General features: G+C 36.1%; 2 protein-coding genes across 7 annotated transcripts; both read right to left on the bottom strand.

Moving 5' to 3' along the window:
* Positions 1-1,019: 1,019 nt before the first annotated feature.
* On the bottom strand, positions 1,020-9,998 carry LOC145616460 (cysteine-rich receptor-like protein kinase 5). Of its 6 annotated transcripts, none has more exons than XM_081671181.1 (11): positions 9,871-9,998; positions 9,286-9,459; positions 8,923-9,004; positions 8,670-8,810; positions 8,329-8,504; positions 7,170-7,443; positions 6,581-7,040; positions 5,676-5,898; positions 5,080-5,130; positions 3,423-3,522; positions 3,234-3,322 (listed from the first exon to the last, which is right to left on the bottom strand). In XM_081671181.1, exons 2-7 carry the CDS (start codon positions 9,435-9,437, stop codon positions 6,669-6,671), a joined length of 1,197 nt encoding a protein of 398 aa, XP_081527307.1. In that variant the 5' UTR covers positions 9,438-9,459; positions 9,871-9,998; the 3' UTR covers positions 3,234-3,322; positions 3,423-3,522; positions 5,080-5,130; positions 5,676-5,898; positions 6,581-6,668. The 6 variants fall into 6 exon arrangements, with proteins under 6 accessions (XP_081527306.1, XP_081527310.1, XP_081527309.1 ...); XM_081671182.1 differs by having other exon boundaries at positions 5,676-5,927; XM_081671180.1 differs by lacking the exons at positions 6,581-7,040; positions 7,170-7,443; positions 8,329-8,504; ... (2 more) ...; positions 9,286-9,459; positions 9,871-9,998 and adding exons at positions 1,020-1,591; positions 1,660-1,813; positions 1,929-2,166; ... (1 more) ...; positions 2,765-2,901; positions 3,028-3,090 and having other exon boundaries at positions 3,182-3,322; positions 3,423-3,482; positions 5,676-5,895.
* A 3,585-nt stretch (positions 9,999-13,583) lies between these two features.
* LOC145617784 (uncharacterized) lies at positions 13,584-14,378 on the bottom strand. The gene has a single exon (XM_081672535.1). The coding sequence runs from the start codon at positions 14,298-14,300 to the stop codon at positions 13,716-13,718; it is 585 nt and encodes a 194-aa protein (XP_081528661.1). The 5' UTR covers positions 14,301-14,378; the 3' UTR covers positions 13,584-13,715.
* Positions 14,379-16,925: the final 2,547 nt, after the last annotated feature.

Consider the following 16,925-nt stretch of genomic DNA (forward strand, 5'->3'; position numbering starts at 1 on the left):
GAAAAAAGTACTCATATGCATGATCCTTATTTTCACTTTTCCTTAATTTGCATAATTTTAGTTTAGTTCAGTTCAGTTCAAATCCAATCAATTCAATTCAGTTCAGTTCCTTATTTCCTTCTCTCATAAACAATTCATTTTAGCTCTATTCAATTCAATTCATTTCACTTCACTTCAATTCAATTCAGTCCCAATCAATTCAGTTCAATTCAGTTCTTTATTTCCTTCTCTCATAAACAATTCATTTTAGCTCTATTCAATTCTGTTCACTTCACTTCAATTCAATTTAGTCCATATCAATTCAGTTTTTTTTTTTTTTTTTTTTTTTTTTTTTTTTTTTTTTTTCAGTAAATCGAAACAGGCCCTAAGTAAAACATAATATTATTTGGTTTGCAAGCCATCACCTAGAAATGTGTATCAAATTAGCAATATATAGCCGTAACTTTTAATTGCTTGTTTGTTAGACGATTTCAGATGCAAATTCATGGGAAGAAACTAATGATGAGATAGCTGCAACAATAATTGGGAGGAATTGAAAGCTAATCATCCAAAATTGATCCGGAATTCGAATTAGTCCGAAGGATGAATCGGGTGAGAACACCAAAAAAAATATGATGAAATATTGTTTGGTTGACACTTACTCGAGAGCTACTCCCATTGTTTATACGTACTATTATTCTTTCTAATTTGTCCAATTTTGTCTCACTCAAATATTATTTCAAATAGGAAGAATATCAAAAAGGATGGAGTAAAAGTTTTAGTTCCCACAAAAGGGAGAAATCTACTTACATACTTGAACTAAGTAGAACTTCTTAGGGGAATAAAATTCCAACATCCAACCAAGTTTTAACATTTTCTATGAACAAATTTTCATGGACATTGAATATTCCAAGAAATGTGCTCAGTAATTTTAACATCAAACCAAACAAGCACTAATGATCCAATTGGTAAGTTGTCATAAATCGTGAAAATGATAATGAAATTGTAATTTGTGAGTAAATTTGCAAAGAATTCCTTATTCAAACACACGTTTTCCTTGCAAATTTACATACAAAATTACATCATTCTCACGACTGTCCACAAAACTTTTTAGACATAACACCCACGAAAAAGAGTTGGTACAAAAGAAGTCCAAAAAAAGCAAGTCATTGAATGGATTCATGACTGCCTTACACAAATCAATTAGATTGGTGATCGATGCAGTCAAGGAAATTACAAATTTACATTGTTTTTCATACGTACATTCTAGCAACACTTCACTCCCTACACAAAACAATCATATTAGTGATTGACATAGTTAGTTCTGAGACCAAGGAGTTGAATCAGTGTTGCTTCTTCTTGTTGTAGATTGGTCTGAACTGCTGCTGTACAGGAATGCAGGGGGTTGAGGCGTCGAAAGGGTTCCAGCAGCTGCAGAGTAAGAGTTGAGCATGTGGACTATAGTCGACATCGTAGGCCTCTTGTTAATATCCTCTTGCACACATAACAAACCCAAATGTATGCATTTTATGACCTCATGGTTTGAATATGAGTTTCTCAGCATAGAATCAAGAAGTTTTAAAGGTTCTCCGTCTAACCAGCAACTCCAAGCCTGATAACATGCCATTAATCAATTTCATGAACATAATTATGAATAGAGAACAATGGTTTACAACTTACGTAGCTCAAAAGCTTAAAGCTGCCTCCGGATTGATAGATGACATCGCTGACCTTTCTGCCACTTACTATCTCCAAAACTAGCACACCAAAGCTGTATACATCTGATTTTACATAGAACTGTCCATGAAGTAAATACTCTACAGCCATGTAACCACTGTAATTCACGATTAAAATTAAAGAAAAGTCAGTAAAATAAAAATTATGCCTTAGTCAATAAAATCACCATTCTGCTATTAAAATCTGTTTTTTCTTTTTCAAGTTTAACATACTAAGTTCCAGCAACTTTGCTTGTATCAATATGAGTTTGATCAAAGGCACAGATCCTTGCCATGCCAAAATCTGCAATTTTTGGGTTCATCTCTATATCGAGCAACACGTTAGCAGCTTTAAGATCACGATGAAGAATTCGATCAGGAGAGTCTTCATGAAGATAAAGCATTCCTCGAGCAATGCCTTTTATTATGTTGTAACGAGTTGACCAGTTCAATTGTCCCCTTCTTTGAGAATCTGTCATTTTTTTTATTTTTTTTTTTAAAAAAATAAATCACATTAGCCAGAACGCAGAATGTTTTGTATCTAAATAGTAAAAACTATAGACATAACACAATATGCAGTGAACTATAATATCTACTTACCATATAGAAAGTAGTCCAGACTTTTATTAGGCACAAATTCATACAGGAGTAACTTTTCAAGATCTGTTAAACAAAATCCAACCAGCCTCACCAGATTCCTATGTTGAAGTTTTGCTAACAATAAAACCTCATTCTTAAACTCTTTATCACCTTGATTAGAGGTTCTTGATAGCCTTTTGACTGCTATTTCTTGTCCGTCTGGAAAGCTCCCCTAAACCATAAATATTTATTAGTTTTGAATTAGTTTCTACAAAGTAAAAACAGTCAAACACCAATATGTACAAAAGACAATGTCAAATTTCCTCATTAAATACAAATGAGTTGAACTTGTTGTCGTCTTTTCTCAAGTCAAAGGAAGCTTTTTTTGCCCTATTTTTTTTTTTCATGTAAAAATCTTAATGCTGCACCCATTTTATTAGTGAAATCAAAGCTAGCTCTTTTACAGCTCCACTTGTTACTAGTTTATTTACCTTATAAACAACACCAAATCCACCTTGGCCAATTACATGATCATCAGAGAAGTTGTTAGTGGCAGCCTGAAGAGTGGTCAATTCATATTGCAAGGAGTCGGCTTTCATGATATAATCTCTTGGCGATGGAACTAAAGCTAAAGGAGGCAGAGCAGAAGGAGCCAATTCAATAAGTATCATAATCATAGTCATAAGGATAAATAACATAGCAATTGACATTATGATTCAATGTGCCTAAAGAGTTTGGGATAGCAGTACAGCACCTTTATTTGGATTCTCTGTAACAATTGTTACTGGAAGCGGAACAGGAGGCTGAGTCGGAAGAGCTACAATTGTCAAAACATTTTCATTAACTACACAAAAAGGTATAAATTCACTAATGGAATGCCGCATTACTTGACAAGATGCAAAATTTACCATATTGTGTATTATTTGCAACATTTTGTTCTGTTGTATGCTTCCTTTTACAAAGATATAAATATAAACCAAATATAAGACATGCCACTATGATCCCTGCTAATGGAGCAACAATGGCAGGAACTATTACTTGAAGGTTTTCTGCACAGTGCAAATAATAGCAAACTTCATTAAATGGATAAATAAAAGAAATAATTCATTGAAATAGTCCCACTTTCTCTATGCATTTCATCATAATTACCTTTTTTGGCGGGTGTCTCTGAATGTGGGCGAAGAGTCTGCGGCGATGGAGGTGAAGTAGCTGTGATATGGAAACCAAAATTGTCTTGCTGTAATCCTCACTATGGCAAACATTGACAAATTCATATAAAAATGATCTCCGAGATCAACTAAGAGTTCCTTATGTAATCTACAAGCTAAGAGATTGTACCAAGGCTAAAGACATTTGATAAATGAAGAATGCATGATTATAGTGAATATTAGAGTGCAGAAATTACAAACACCTCCTGTCGGTGTAGGCGGTGCAGGAAAAATTCTGAATGTCGGTGGTGGCACTTGGACATCTAGCTCATAAATATAAAAGAGAGAGGGATATAGACAGGATTAATCTATGATGCTCCATATTATAAAACTAAATGTTAATAAGAAAATTCATGAAAATATAACATGTCAGATTGCACATATAGAAAGGTATGGTCTAGCAGTTGCAGTACGTTATGACTTTGAGTTTAAAGGATCAAATCAAATTAGCGACGCGTGTACTGCTCCTTCCAATTGTAGTTTAGGAATGGGGATACCTTTAGGGCTTGTCACATTTACTGAACTGAACTGAAATAGTTGAAATGAATATTTTATAAGAGAAGGAAATTAGGAGCTGAACTGATTGGAGCTGAACTAAACTGAAATTAAGCTGAAGTGAACAGACCCTTAGTTCCCTAAGAGGGTGCTTTAGGCATGTAAAATTGTTATTTCCCTCACTCCAAAGGAGCCATAAAGAATTTGATCCAATGTGGTCAGTCACCTAATCCAAAAAACTTAGACAACATCTTGAAAAGTCTCATGTCAAATGTCAATTATTCTAGATGCAAATTATTGTTTCTGTTATCCGTTACAGAGTATTAGCTAGGGAAAGATGTTAAAGAAGATACATAATTGACATATTTCTAGAGCTGAATTGACTATTAAGCCATTAAGGTAATAAAGATACGAAAATTTAAAATATTTTAAGATTTTAAATAAGACGCATGTTAAGGTGGATATGCGGGAACACTCTCAATTAATCAATCAATCAAAGCCTTAATCCCAAAAGTGGGGTCAGCTAACATGAACCAAATTTGATTATTGCGGGAACACTCTAAGAGAGAATAAAAAATAAAGTTATTCGCAAGAAAGTACGGGTGACAGACATTGCAGACAAACTAAAGTAAAATCGTTTGCATTGGTTTGAACATGAAAGACGGAGACCCGAGGGTGCACCGACCTGTACGAAGAGTGGAAGAGTGGGACCATGGAAGGGTTAAACAAGGGAGAGGGAGACCGAAAATAACTTGGTGGGAAGGAGTTATGAATAATAAGAAATATATGGATTTGCATGAGGATGAGACATTGGATAGTAAGAGATGGAGGAGGAAGATTTTTGTCGATAACTATGCTAAATAATCATTTTTGGTTCATGTAGCCGACCCCACTTAGGTACTAAAGCTTCGATTGATTGATTGATTTAAATACGTAGTATATACGTACAAAGTTTATACACAAAAATTCGCTAATTTTTTTTTTTAAAAGTTCTTTGTAAGATAAAACTCTGTCCTCTGTAAGACCGTATCTGTAAAACGCACACCCAAGGAATTACGGATAGCATTATACATATAAGAGCTTATAAAGGAGGGCATAATTACCTTGGCAAAAGGTGTTGAGAGAAGCCACAGAATCAGCAACGCCACATGCACCTAAAACAAGGGTAACATTAGGTGCCAAGGAGGGATCTTCAGTTATAAGAGTGTTTACATTACAATAACATTGCTTCTCATTTACTGCACTTTGTTGGATGAGATTACAGCAAAGAAATTCAGTGATATTAAACGAAGGGCTGGATTCATCAAATTGTGCCTCTGTGCTATTTAAATTATTTGAGACGCATTGATGGTATTTCTCCCAGCAGATCCCTGATTGTGATTGAACTATTGGAAGTGATAACCAAGTTATTCCAAGCAAGATCACCAACACGCAAAGTTTGGCCATTATAGATCTCCTTTGATGATCCAAATTAAAACAGATTATATTTCAAGCTGTTTGAGATTACAATGTAAATTGATGAATCTAACAGCATAAAAGGGTGGATATTATTGTAGGTTTGACTTGACCCAGGATTATATAAATTAATTTGGTACTTAAAAATTATACTTTGAAGAGTTCTCTAGTTTGAAATTGATTAGTGATTAAATTGTGCCTATCAATTGCTAATTCATGTTTCCAGGTTGTCAACATGGCATACCTGAAACTTGTTGGCACATAGAGCCTGATGCCTGCCTCCCACTTCTTTCAAACATACACCTAAATTGAAGTCATCACTTGTAGTAATTCTTCAATTTTGCTCAAGAAAATGATGGATCGGAGCTATACTCGTGAGTCGCTTCATTCTTTATATGGACAGAACTTGATTTTACATTGGAACTTTGGAAGACCTTCCTTCAGATATCATCCTCAGGTACAGTTTCCTGAATATTCAAGGAAGGATAATCACATCCTGCAGCAAAACCCAGACAATGCATGCAACATTTGAGGATAATTTATGTCATCCTGACTGAAAGGCTAGATGCCATTGGTGTGGCAGGACTACACAATAAGGCAAACTTCTATCAAATTCCTATAATCAAAGTTTAAGTATCTTACAAAATGATGAAGCAGGAGGCTTGCTTGTGGTATTAACAAACTGATGTTTGAACTAGCAGTACTGTATCTTTCATGCGAAACAATAGTTGATTAAACTTTCAATACCATGCTTTGTAGACAAAATTTGAAGACATCCAAAGTGCACAACATTGTTTTCATCAAGAATATAATTTAGTCACATTTAGATTTATTTTTGTATAAATTTTTTGACAAGACATGCATTTATAAATGATGCAAAATTGCACCATTCTGATTTTGTATCGTTCCTTCAAATATTTATTTCTGTAGATGAATTAACCATTTTAACCTTTACACAAAGTAATAAATACTTTGCATGGAGTTGTCATATGAGAAAACAATTTTACTGTTGGTGATCTTGGCATGCAATAACAAAGTAGACTTGTCTCTTCACTCTAACATGGGCCCATCAAAACATACAAAAATAAATTAAAAATGGGCCACAGCAAGCAAATTGTGCAAGACACAAACCGGTTTGTTTTTACAAACCTGTTCAACAATTTCTTCTTCTAGCAATAAGAGGTTTATCCCAGGATTGGTGACTTCTTTCTTTCACTATCTCCCGTTCAATATCATCTCACTCTCTTTCCCTGTAAGAATCTCTTCCCCTCTCACGATCCCGAGACTTCTGTCTATCCCTGTTTCTGTCTCTTTTTCTATCCCTGTCTTTCACTCTATCCCTATCCCTCTCTGTCTCCCTGTTTCGTTCTCTACTAGCTTCAGTTCTGAGTTCAGGCTTCGACTTGACCATGATGTCCTCTCTTCCTTCACCATCATTTACCCTGTCCTTGGACTTGTCATCGCTTCTCTTAGAATCTTTCATCTTGTCAAGTGCCTGTTTTACAAGTGCGTCTCTGGATCCCCCAGTATCAACATTAGCTGCATCACCTGAAGCCGTCTTTGTCACTCTAGTATCAACACTAGCCACTGGTGTATTCAGGGAACCTTCCTGGAAAAATGTGGAAACTATCAGAAAAGGCAGGTCAACTTAAACTAGGCAAAACTATAGTATAGTAAATAAACATTGCTAGACCTAATAGTAGGGCCAGTATGGTAAAATGAGACAGGTGATGCTTACTTTGGGCACTGCAGTATTCTGTGAATCCCAAGACTTGTTGGATGATGTGAAGGAAACTGACACCTTACAAACAGGTATATGCTTGGCCTTTGGACGACTATACAAATGAGCTAGAACTCTACAGACTTCATCTATGCCAGATTTGTCTGCATCGAAGACCTTCCACCATGGTGGATTCTCAGGAAGGGGGACTCCAAACCTTCTCGCAGCAGCATACACAACTCCACAAGCGACCACCTCACTTTTAAATCGAACACACAGTGTAGTCCGTAAACTGAGATAAAAAGCAAATGCAGAATTAAATTATGATATACAAAGCGAAGAAACTCAGCTATCACAACAAGTACCTAGTCAAACATATACAGTATACATCTTAGAAGACACACTATTAATTTTAAATAGTCCCAAAAAAAGAAAAAAAAAAAAAAAAACAATAGAAATATCATAACCTGCGGAAGACAGATAGGAAGACAAGGAAATAGTCTGGTCAATTTGGTGAACATAGTCTAGCTACAATAACTAGTGGCAGTAGGAGACTAGATGGAAATACAACTACGGCATATTGTGGCTGAAAGCCGGTAAAGTACAGATAGCAATCACAATGGTGATTTTGTATTTGTTGATAAACAATGGCTTTAGCATGTGGTAGTAATCAATTTAATCATTTCCATTGGTAAATATTTGATGAATTAAATTTAACCATGACGGCATATCATTACTAAATGTTAAACACGAGCATACAGACCAGGTAACTACAAACAGAAACACCAACAAAAACTCTATGGCACTTGATACAGAATAGGAATTCCCCTAATTGAATGGCATATAAAACGCCAAGCCAGCCCTCTCCAAAATTGAATGAAAAACAATAATTGCAAGAGATAAGGAGCTGCCTGAGACAGTGAGACTCCTAACCTAAAATTTCTTCTCACTTTACGAAATGAACTATGAATCAATGTAAGCCTATGATATGAATGTGTGAAACTTCACGAAGATTATGATTTTAGAATATAACTCAGGTATTCAAGGCAAAATAAGATAAACACAAATTCACGCACTCTAGCAAAACATAAAGATCCAATAAGTGGCATCACAAGTCAACAAAAAACTAATATATTTACAGAGAACAGAAAGATATATGATATTAATTGTGAGATACCTATCATTTGCTAGATTCCAAGCATCTTGCCTTAACTCTGAAGGTTCTTTAAGTTCAAGGACAGCTAGGTAGTTTGATATGAATTTGTGCGGGTGCTCGACATGACAAATGAAACTCATTTCTTTCAGGAGGTGTCTTTCTGTTCTTATCAAATCCATCTTCAGCTCTGAATATTTCTGTTACAAAAGGGGGATGAAAAATAATAGTGAGTACAAAGTTTCGAACTTAAAAAGACAACATGGGATAGATACACAAGTTAACTAAAAAGAAAAACATACAGCAATATTCTTAGTAACTGATAAGCAACAAGAAATGAGAAAAATACACGACTTGATACATACTTTAGAATAAAGATCCAAATGTTGGAGAGGTAAATGTTCCCTTTGACATTCCATTCGATGGAAGACAATGAGGACTTGTCTGGCTTTCCTTGGACTCTCCTCAAGTTTCGATGCCAGCCAAACACAACTGGCAGCAACTCTCTGAAAATCAGCAAAATTAAGACGCAGCAACAGAATTAGTCGAGGAACCAGTAAGAGAATCACAGAATTCCATGTCCAACCACAATAAAAACAACAGAAGCAGAATATTAACCTTAACATTAAAGCAGGCAAACGACTTTTTGCAGTAAAATCGATGGAACAGAACCTGGCCAGTCGCCATAACAGCTTGAGGTCTAAGATTTCACAATTAAGGACAACAAACTCCATAATTTACTATATAAGGGCACAAACACTCTATATCACCTCAAGCTACATTGGACAAAAATCACAGAATATACAACAAAGCCTCAATCCCAAAATGATTTGGGGTCGGCTAACATGAATTGTCATAAGGAATCGTACCCATGTCCAATGCTAGGACACTTACTTACCCATGTCCGACAAGAGTACCTAAGTATAATTATAATACATGGAGAAATAAAGTAGCACAAGATAGAATGAATGTGAAGGTTACAATCTAAGAAGTATGCCACTCTCCTGGATCAAATCACAGCCATAAACGCGGAGAGTCTTTTCGGTTTCTTCATCAATGGCATCTTTCCTTGAAGGGGAGTTTGTAAGTTGCTCTTCCGTCAAGTAAAATGTGTCGATTGCCGTGTAAATCATGTTCCAGCAATGCCCAACAAAGCTGTAACGATGGTAAATGTTGATTATATACGATTCGCCAATTTATACGCAATCTCATAGTAGTACAAATAAACTAACAAGTACATTCAACCCATGTTGATTTTTCTATCCTAACAAAAGGGGTTACATATAGAATTCCGCGGAGTTAGGCAGAATGATTGATGCCTTGCTAATCATCAGAGGTATAATTTATAGTTGAATTATTAACATTAAAGGATTGTGCAATCAAATTTGGTTCATAATTTAAGGGATATGTGATTCAATTATCAAATTTCTAGCAACACAATTGCTGATTATAATCTTAGTATTTATTTCGGATTTTCGAACCCTACAATTGACAATAAAATTAAATGAAACCCTATATTGTGAGATTGATATGATAATTAGCAAAAGAAATCAACAACAAAATTACCTCGAACAGATAATTTGTAATGGAGAACGTCAAGTGCAATGTTCAGTGCGCTTCAATGGAAAACTCAGAGAGTGAGTAAGGAAGAGCTATGTTCATCCGTTTTTATTGACAGAGCAATTCAATTGTCCAGTTATATATGGTCGTTGGGCGGTTTGGACTTTTTAGTGATTTAAAATTAAACACATCAATTTCGTTTTACACAATTTCTATCACCAACTTTTGTACGGTATAAATTACGGAGTGTACACAGGTTTCACACAAAAAAAAAAAAAAAAAAAAAAAAAAAAAAAAAAAAAAATGGAGTATAATATACCACTACCCCATAATTCAAGTTTTGTTGACGAAAAGTCAATGGAGCATCAGTAGCTATGTTACTTGAACTCGGGTACCCATGTCCAACATGGGTACGTGTTCAAGCGTTCAGTTCGGCTATTTTGTGAAAAAATTCCATGATTTTGAACTAAAAGTGAAGTGTCCGGGTATCATACCAATGTCCGAGTGTCGAGGGTCCGACAACGGTACGTGACGTGAAATGAAGTGTCCAAGTAACATAGATCAGTAGACATTCAAACTGATGGAAAAAGAAAATAACAGAGGTTTCAGAGGATTCGGATCTGCACCAAGACTTCCATAGAGATTATCAAAATTGATTGAGGATGACACTCGGACAGAGCCTTAGAAATAGTACCATTGGAGTCATCCATGGAAACAGGACGATAAGAAGCATACATACTAATGTATGGAACAGGTAAAGTATATGCAGAAGCTACTTAAGCTTTGATTTATCCTTGTATTCCTTCATGTCCAATGTTGCAGACAGCAAAGTTTGAAACTTCAGTCTATCAACTATTAACTCTGATAAGCCCTAAAATTTCAGAGAACAAAACAGATAGAATACATACTGAGGATTTCTAACCCAAAACATAGCTTACTTTTACATCAGATACTTGAACAAGCTATCCATACTCAATTTTAAGCAAACATGTTATGCTCAGCAAAGCCAAGTTAGCCAACAAGAAAATTAGTGAGAGATTCTGATCATTACAAGATTGTTTGAAGCTCACCGTACATAGCTTACAAGTTACAACTAATCAACTATGGAGAAAAATGAATGGAAGATAAAGATATCAACGGGATAGAAAATTAGCAGTTGTCCACGCTTACAGACAGAGTGTTTGAGGAATCTACCACCATTCGACGACTAGAATTCAAGAAAATGACAGAATTTTTCAAAAAAATTCGTCAATAAAGAAACTGAAATTGCAAGATAAGGTGAATTTTGACCATGGCCACTGTATTCTTCAGAAAATTTTGCTAGAACTGGATCATTTCATGAGAAAATAGCAGCAACTATCAATATGTGATATAATCCAATTCCAAGCATCACGTTTATTAATAAGCTAAAGCACAAACTTATTCCCAGGCAGCAAATAGCACAAAATATAAGATACTGGTATATAATTAGCTATCAGTACCTTTCTAGCAAGCTTCAGCTTTTTCACATATCTTCAATTCATCTTTGAAAGGAATGGAAGGTTGGGAATCAAGGCTTCAACAGGCACGACTGCCCGATATCTTTTAAAAAAGTTTAACACTTTAAGGGGGTGTTTGGTTCAAGCATATTAGGTATAAGGTATGGGTTTGGAATGACCAAAACCCATACCTTGTGTTTGATTCTTGAAATTTCATTTTTCAAACCCATACCTCAAACCCCCAAGGTATGGGTTTTTGAAACCCGGGAGGTGGGTATGGCTCATACCCATACCTTTAGGTTTAAAATTAAAAGGAAAACTATCATTCCTAGATAAAAACCAAACACATGAAATCAAGTATCAAATTCCAACCCCATACCACCCAGATTTCATTCCTCATTCCAAACCCATACCATTGTTTGAACCAAACGCCCCCTAAACTTATAATTTGGTGGACAAGAGACATACCCATCGAAAATTCAAGTACATCATAGTAGTACAACCTGAAATGTGCTTGTCAAAGGAAAAAGCTCAAGGTAATGGTATTAACTCTTCATGGCCACAGACAGACAAAGGTAACAAATGTAATTACAAAACAAGAGCAACCTCCCCATGTGCCCTCCCTCCAAAGTGAACCCCGTAAATCATTGTACTAATAATCAAAGTTCTATCTAACTCTGCTAGTACCGAACCATCCGGTGGAACCCATTAAGTTTTAAAATCAAACCTTAAGAATACTTACTTTTGAGGATGAAAAGTCCATAAAGGCAAAAAATTTAATCATGTAAACTCAAGGTATCAGGAGCCCCCAGAATGCATGCACTGGTAACTGACAGAAATTGCAGTTGTACAAAGGCACTACTGGTAGAATATAGCCTATACAAATAATTTTAGCGACAATCTCATCGGAAACAAAATAACCCTAATTTCCCTTGGCCGGTAAATCAGGAAGCCCTCTAAATTCTTTTTATATTTCGCTTCCTTGAAATGTCTTTACCTTGCAGGAACTGAATCATAGCTACCATCATCGTGCCAAAGACAATTCATGTTATTTAGTTAGTGGATGAAGGATGAAATGCAAATTATCTGGAAAAAATAAGAGCCACTTTTTTCTCAAAACTATGAGAAGCAAATTCCCAAATTTCACATTGAATGCAATCCTTATTCAGAAGTATTTAAATACGTAGTACATGTATGTATTAGGATTCTCTATGGTAATCAAGCTCAAAGCAGTAAACAATGTGTGTGAACACTCAATTCTTTTGATCAAACAAAATCTATAAAGATTGAAACAACAGTGAGATTAAAACAACAGGCCATAACTGTATAAAAATCATAAATCTAATCCAGCAAAAGCATGTAGGTGGATCAGAGTTATTACCATCACATACCTGGTAAAAATTGTATGCTTCCCTCTCCTTGGTGTTTCCAGAGGAATATACTGGAGTAGGCAAGTTCTTGCATCGTCAAATGAAAAAGGTATGGACAAATTAGGTTCTTCCGGTGATTCATCTAGCTTTAACTGCATATATTGATTATGATTCCCTTGATAACCATTTTCCTTCCTCAAATGAGACCAATTTATACACATATTTTTGTTTACCTGAGGCACATAATAAATAACTTATCTTATCGATTACATCAATCGGCTAGCCCAGATTCACAAGTTAAGCTTACAACAGGCAATATGCCTTGAGAATTGATCATCCCTCCTATACCTTAACAGAGAAATGTTGTCGATATCTTGCATCTTCAGAACCATTTTTTACGCCATGGAACAATAGTAAGACGTGACATACCTGGTTTTCACCATATTCTTTCTACTGAAATAGGATTCAGCTTCCTAGATCCTACCATTACTAAAGTAATATACAGAATTGTTGAAACAAACTACAAAGTAATTTTGTATTGTAACAGAGCAGAATTATTAGTCGTACTGATTTTTATGTTTCAATTCAGTCTCAGAGTTCATACCAATAATTAATTAATTATATTAGCTCTACACTAAAACAACTGAATTCGAAGCAAAGTAGAATATATAAACTCGAGATTGGTTCTTCCAACCTGTTTCAATTCGACCCCCTAATTCATTGAAAAAATATAGCACCATAATCCCAATCAGCAGCATTCACAGCAATAATATAGCACAATACCAAAAACAAATGAAAATCGAAACAAATTCAAACGCAAATTCTTGCAGAAAATCCAAACAAAATTTTCATTTCAATTCAAGATCTTCGATTTGAGTGTATATTTCTCCAACTACTTCAGATTAACAGTAAACACAAACCAAATTCGATAAACAAAGTAAAAATTACACGAAAAATCGCAACGAAAACTCAACCAAATAACAATTAAACTACTAACAATAATCTACTTTCTAAGAAGATCATCAGAAACAACCTTAAGCTGCTTGCGTTGCTTAGATTTAGCAATCTTCTTAAGAGTTTTAGGGTTTGTAATTTTCTGAAATTTAGTACCAGATTTCAAGATATTCTCTTCTTTCTTCTTCTCTCTCTCCTCTTTCTGCTTCCTCTTCGCAATCTTATGCTGCCGAATCTCTTCCTTCAACTCATCCTTCCTCTCTTTGTACGCCTTCTTCAACTCTCTGTCTCTCTTCTTCTGCTCCAACGACACCGGCTTCCGACTAACCGCCATTGCCGACGACCGATGCTTCCTCGGCTGCTTCCAGTTCCTGCCGGAAACTCTGCCGGCGATAACTCCGTCGTACGTCGGCCGACCAAAAACTGGCTTGTTTGGATCGTCAGAGGATGAAATTGCGGCTCGTTTTGCTGGTGGATTCACGATTTGATTGTCGTTGTCGTTGTCGCTGTCGACCTCCATTGATGCATCAAATTGAGCTCTTTCGGAGGCGAGAGATTGAGCTTCGCGCTTTCGTTTGGCGGTTTTGCCGCCGAAGCCTTCGTCCAAGCATCGTAAATCGATTGTGCACGCCATTGATGAGGGAGTTTGGGGATTGATTGATGAAGAGAGGTTTGGAGAGAATTTGGTGCCGCTAAAACCCTAAATAGTGGTTTAGGGTTTCAGAAAATTGAAAAGAGTATATGGCTGGGGTATTTATATGGATCAGCCTCTTTTCGTAACCAAAGAAATTATTGCCCAAATGACCATTTTACTATCATTGCCCAAATGACCATTTACTGTCTCACATACCGGTATTGCCTTATGGCCTTCACATTTGCTGAAATGAGTTTTAATGAAGTGAAATGATTGGAGCTGAATTGAACTGAACTGAATAAAGTTGAATGATTTGAACAAAACTGAAATGAACTTAATAAAAGAAAATTAGGAATTGAATTGAACTGAACTGATTAGAGCTAAACTAAACAAAACTGAACTGAAATTAAGCTGAAGTAAACATGCCTTAGTAAAATGGCAAAAACCAGCAAAACACGACAGCATACCGAAGTTCAAGGTGTATTACTCATTTAATTAAACATATTATGATATGAGACGTTTAATTAAATAAGACGAACGAAATTAACTTGACTCAACCCACCTAAAGATAAAGGAAAAAATTATGGCATGATGATAAGTAATTTACTGGCGAGCCCCCTTTAATCTCGGATATCTACAATTCTATTTCTCTCAGTAAGCCACGTAAGCATTTTTAATTACTAAAAATCAGATGTTATTTTGGGACCACTTTTCCGTTAAGTAACGTCGTTTGACTTAAAATAAGGGCACTGAGTGAAGACATGAAGACAATGTCGCTCAATTTTAACATCTCCTCCTTCCTCAAGTCAGTGTAGATGGAACTCAGCTCTCGTCTGCAGTAATAAGATATGCGATTCTTCAGATTTTGCCCGGCGTCCCTTATTCCCGACGTTCCTGTATGGTTCAATTTTTGGGTAAAGGTAAGTTCACTCTCGAGCATTCTGACTTGAATTTTTGGGCGCTCTGAATTAATTGCACATAATTGTGAATTTGTGGGCTGTTACTTATGGTTTTTTGCGATTTGTAGCACTTATTTCTGATTTTGTGGCCTGTGATTTTACTTTAGACTTAATGCTACTGGTTCTGATTGGATTATTTGTTAAAATTAGGGTTCTGTTAAATTTAAAGAAATCTTTGATTAGCTTATAGTGATTAATTAGCGGTTGTGTTTGTATACGAATGATTTATTAATACATTAAGTATATATAATTTTGTGGTGGGGTTTCAATTGATGAAGCTTATATGTTTGGGCGCATTTGTTAAACTTTTTTATTGTTGTTATATATATGGTAGTTGTAGATGATGGCTGTGAATTCTGAAAGTGTTAAAGATGAACTAAGTCCCTTAGTAGGGGAATGTCAAGAGGAGGTAGGAAAATTGGTTGAGATTGATGTTCAACATGAAGGAGTTGGTTATTTGAATACAGATGAGTTGGAAAATATATTCCTCACTCAGACATTTGAAAAGATTACACCCTCAAACTTTAAGAATGGCAAATCTTCTACCCCAATCCAATGCCCCTCCCCCAGACAGTTCAGACCATAGAAACCGATGTTTCCACCAATGAAGACAATTTGATTTCCTCTGTTGACCCTCCAGAAATTGGGATGTTGTTTAAAGGGTGGGAGGATATTGAGGTATATTATAAAATGTATGCCGAGCAATGTGGCTTTGGAGTGAGCAGGGTGCAAGGATCATTTACCACCACAAAAGAGAGGAAGGGAGTTACCTGGAGGTGTGAATGTTGGGGTGCCACCGATATGAGGGCGAAGCGTGAGGCAAAGAAGAGGGCGAAGTTGATGGATGTTGGTGGTTCTGCAGGAACTGTGAATGGTTCATCGGAGAGGATGAGCTCGCACGAGGCAAAAGGAAATCCAAAAAATGTGAGTGCTTAGCTAGGATTTATGTAAGTGTAAATGTTGATGGGCTTTGGGTTTTAAAAACTGTGGTGTTGAAGCATACTCATACTCTCTCTCCAAGTATGGAAAATTTGGTTAAAGAGTATCATATGAAGAAGATGACCTCTTCTATTCGCAGAAGGTTATTTTGAGGTGGGTGTCCCTGTTTCTCAAATTCAAGGATGTTTACAAACTGAGAATGAGGATGTACCAAGTGTCAAGGATCTCCGGCATGAGGTGTATAAGCATAGGTGTTTGAAGATGGCCGGTGGAGATGCACGAGCCATAATGGCATAGTTTGGTTACATGCAATCTGACAATCAAAATTTTTACCATGCAAGTAGGTTGGATGAGGAAGGTCGGTTGAAAGATGTAATGTGGGTGGATGCAAGGAGTCGGGTAGCTTACGAAGATTTTGGAGATGTTGTCTGTTTCGATGCAACTTATCTCACAAACGAGTACGAGTTTCCTTTTGCTAATTTCATTGGAGTGAACCATCATGGTCAGTCTACTCTCTTAGGTTGTGCCCTTATCTCACACGAAGATTGTGACACCTATCTTTGGGTGTTTGAGCAATGGTTGGCTTGCATGGGTAATAAAGCTCCTATAGCCATCCTTACGAATCAAGTTGCTGCTATGAGGAGACCAGTAGCTGAAGTTATGCCAAATACAAGCCACTGATGGTGTATATGGAATATTCTAGGGAAATTTCCTGAAAGACTTGGCA

The sequence above is a fragment of the Chenopodium album genome, chromosome 26 (genome assembly GCF_948465745.1).
Source record: "Chenopodium album chromosome 26, dcCheAlbu1.1, whole genome shotgun sequence".
In the NCBI taxonomy this organism is placed as follows: Eukaryota; Viridiplantae; Streptophyta; class Magnoliopsida; order Caryophyllales; family Amaranthaceae; genus Chenopodium; species Chenopodium album.